Raw genomic sequence first — 4,003 nt, 5'->3', positions numbered from 1 at the left:
ATATGTGACACTCATTAAGTGATAAGATTTGTTTCAATCATCAAATATAAATCCAATATATCTCATAAAATCAATGTAGTTCTATCATAATCTATTGACCAATTTTACTATATATTCCCCCCATTTTTAAATATAAGCAAAATTTTCATATGGTTTGTTATTATTATTTTTTTACAAGAAAAACAATAATTTTCAAAAAGTATTTATGACATATTTCCTTAATTACTCTTCATTAAATTACAATATCATTAAATTAGGAAAAAATAAAATGTCAATCACAAGTACATCTTATTTCAAACTTTTCAATCTCATACATAATTATTATGATTAATTAATTTTTTAAATTGTGTGAGTTAACTAAAATTTACTCATATATAAAAGCAAACATGAATAAGTTGATTGATTTAAATAATAAAATATTTTATTTTAAAATTTATTATTTGAAGTTGTATGTTATATACAATTAATTATCTTATATATATATATATACAAAATACAAGCAATAAATGATAAATCTCCAATATTTATAAAAAATATACATATTATTTTTATTATGAATCTCATCTGTATAAGCATTTTTATTATGAGTTTCACGCCTATTTTTTAATTTTTGTTGTGGGTCTCATATAAACTTTTAATTAACAAAAGGTTAAATTTAAAAAAAGAGGAAAAATTACAACACTATTCGTTCAACCATAAATGAAAAATACGGTCATGCACTTTACTATGTGTGTGTATATATATAGATATATAATGAATTTACAATTTTTTTTTGCAAATATTAGCAATACGGCATGCTTATTTTTTTATATTTTAATTTATACTCGTATTTCAAATTGAACGATCGTATTTTAAATCTTAACAAAATTGAAAATTGATGAACAAATCCTCTTCATTTTCTAAAAAATGTGATGACTAAAAATGTACACTAGGTGTATGCACAATCAGGGATTTGTCATTTGATGTTGAAAACTTCAAATGTCCCAAAGGCCAAAAAGCGTTAAAAAGAAATATGCGGGAGGCGCGTGGGATAGAAGGGAGGGGGAGGAAAGAAAGTAGAGCAGTAGGAGGTGGGGCCACAGCCCATGTGCCCAAACCCTGTCTCCACCAGCTCCTGCCGCTCAATGATTAGAGCTCTGTTCCCTCTTCTCCCTCTCATCTCTCTCTTCCGTTCACAAACCCTCCTTACTTCATTCTCTCCTCACCCTTCTCTTCAACACTGAATTGAATAAAACCCTCGTCCACTCTTCCTTCTCTCTCTAATCTCTCTCCTCATCCCTCAACTCCCACCCCACCCTCGCAACCTCCATTCATCCCCCCCCCCTCCTTATCTTGGGGTTTGAGCTGTGTTGCTGGGAGTCAAGTGAGAGAGCAAGACCCATGTCTAACTCTGACGGAACTACCACCAACGGCAACGGCGCTATCATTGACCCGCAGAGGCAGCAGCAGCAGTCGTCTTCTGGAAACGGCGCTCTCGCCGTTAAGAAGCCGCCGTCTAAGGACCGTCATAGCAAGGTCGACGGCCGAGGTCGCCGTATTCGCATGCCGATCATATGCGCCGCACGTGTCTTCCAGCTCACGCGTGAGTTGGGTCACAAATCCGACGGTCAAACCATCGAGTGGCTCCTCCGCCAGGCCGAACCCTCCATCATAGCCGCCACCGGCACAGGCACCACTCCTGCGAGCTTCTCCACCGTTTCAGTCTCTGTACGCGGCGGCGGAGGAGGTTCGAACTCGCTGTCGTCGTCTTCTACCACTTCTACTTCTCTTGACCATAAGCCTACCCTGCTGGGTCCAACACCCTTCATACTCGGAAAGCGCATACGGACCACCGATGATGACGCTGCCAAGGATGATGGCGTCTCCGTGGGACCCACAGTTGGGTCAATAGTGGGGCCGACGACACCAGCTGGCTTGTGGGCACTTCCGGCAAGGCCTGACTTCAGCCAGGTATGGAGCTTTGCTGCTGGGCCCGCTCCACCTCCAGATATGGTGGTGCAGCCGGCGGGTGTGTCGGTGTCGCAACAGCAGCACGCTTCATTATTCGTTCATCATCATCAGCAGCAAGCAGCCATGGGCGAGGCGTCGGCGGCTAGATTGGGTAATTACCTTCCAGGACATCTGAATTTGCTGGCTTCGTTGTCGGGTGGGCCGGGAAATTCAGGTCGGAGAGATGACGAGCCTCGATAATTTTGGCGGAGTCGGCGGCGGAGGGTGGGGGTGTTGTTGGTATATATATTTGTTGTGTATGGCTTTATGGCTTTCATGTGTGTGGAAAGCAGAAGAATTTCTTAGTAGTAATTATTTAGGATTAGAGTTCGTTTTGGGTTCTTAGTTGAGTGAAGTAGTCCATGAATTATGGAATTCAAATTAGGATTTTTAGGAGTTCAAAATTGTTTAGATTCTGGGGTGTTGGCGAAGCTGAAGGAGAGAGATAGAGGAAGACTCACATTTAAAAATAACTCAAGATTGAGGCTGGAAGCGGATTTCAGAACCTCGATCAGTATGCAAACAAGTCCAGTAGGGTTAATAATGTTCCTTATTGTGTTAAGAGAATGTTTCAAGTCCAAGTCAAAGCTTGGGAGTTGGGATGATGGGATTGCATCTGTTTTTCAATGGGGCTTTTGACTGACAAGCTTGTTCATTGTTGAAGTAGAAGTGATTAGTCAATAATGCCTAGAGTTTGTGCCAACAAGTTAAAAGACTCAGGTCAGTTCTAGTCTTCCCAATTTGTTGGAGGTCTCAAGGTTCCAATGTAGAATGAGAAAGTCAGATTAAATTGTCAGTACTGCTGAATTATGCTCTCTCCTCCACTTTCACGCTCTTTGTTGGTCTTATCAGTTGTTTTCAGAGGTGACTGGTGTGTGAAAGATGAACAAAGCTCTGGTTCGTTCTTCTCTGCAAGACCTCTCTGTTTTGAGATTTTTATCTGCAATTCTTATTAGCCATTTGTTAGCTTCATGCATCGGCGTGAGAATAATGTGTTATATTGTATTTAAGTGGATTGTTTTGGGGTGCCAGTGATGTGAATAAAAACCCATCTTTTTTGCCCTTCTTTCCCTTGCATGTATGTATATGAACTTATACATTACTGCATGCTTTATTCAACCTTTGCCCTTCTTTCCCATGTATGTATGTTCGATTTTCAATACTACATGCTTTATTCAACCTTCTTTGAGCCTGAAGGTTCAGTTTTAAAACCGTATTGGTTTGATTTGGTGAACTGTCGTTGCTGCTACGTTTTGTGATTACCATGATCTTCTCTTACAATTTCTCATAACTTGTACTTCGGCTTTCAAGTATAGATACAACTTACAGCATGTTATTATGTTCAAGATATTACAAATGCAGAAGGGGTAAAGAAAACAATGCATGGTGTTTGTTAATTTACTTTTATGTTTGACCTGGTCTTTGTGGCTTTGGCTTATTGCTGCTTGCGGCTCTTCTTATGTTGTGTCAGGAAAATGATCCTCAGTATCTTGAGTAAAATTTGATTTGATAATCAATGTTCACTCCAAATGAGTCATTCTTCCTTGAGAAATAGAAAATCTGAGTCATGCTTCGCTACACCTCTGAAACTACCGTGTATTTCTACCTCTTGATTTTATCTCCATAAAAATTTCATAAAATCACAAACAGTGCAAAATATTAGTGTAAGGCACATTCATCTCCTAATACATGTTAAAAGAACACATTGATCTTGACAATTTTGTTACATCAATATGCATGCTTCAATTATTTTACTTATTGAAAGGTGCCAGTCAAAGTACTTAGTCTCTCTTGTTTTTTTTTTTTTTTTAAAAAAAAGTGCTTGGTCTCTAAAGCTTGCCTTAAGACAGCTGAATCATTGAAAGAAGGGCATGTCCCCTTCGGACAAGTAACTAAAAATATTGACAAAGATAAAATAACACAAATAACTTAAATTCCATTCGAATTATGAAGACTTATTAGTTATATAATATATATATATATATACGTATAATATTTTTTAACTAAATATTAA

General features: G+C 38.2%; 1 protein-coding gene across 1 annotated transcript; it reads left to right on the top strand.

Annotated features, from left to right (window-relative positions):
• The first annotated feature begins 1,090 nt into the window (after positions 1-1,090).
• On the top strand, positions 1,091-3,055 carry LOC129321479 (transcription factor TCP7-like). The gene has a single exon (XM_054967246.1). The coding sequence runs from the start codon at positions 1,381-1,383 to the stop codon at positions 2,188-2,190; it is 810 nt and encodes a 269-aa protein (XP_054823221.1). The 5' UTR covers positions 1,091-1,380; the 3' UTR covers positions 2,191-3,055.
• Positions 3,056-4,003: the final 948 nt, after the last annotated feature.

Source organism: Prosopis cineraria, unplaced genomic scaffold, assembly GCF_029017545.1.
Source record: "Prosopis cineraria cultivar Desert tree isolate PC_DT_omini unplaced genomic scaffold, ASM2901754v1 PC10, whole genome shotgun sequence".
Lineage (NCBI taxonomy): Eukaryota > Viridiplantae > Streptophyta > Magnoliopsida > Fabales > Fabaceae > Prosopis > Prosopis cineraria.
This window is presented reverse-complemented; position numbering and strand designations above follow the sequence as displayed.

Excerpts from the sequence above, each read along its gene's own strand:
- LOC129321479 (XM_054967246.1), top strand. The coding sequence starts at position 1,381 with ATGTCTAACTCTGACGGAACTACCACCAACGGCAACGGCGCTATCATT.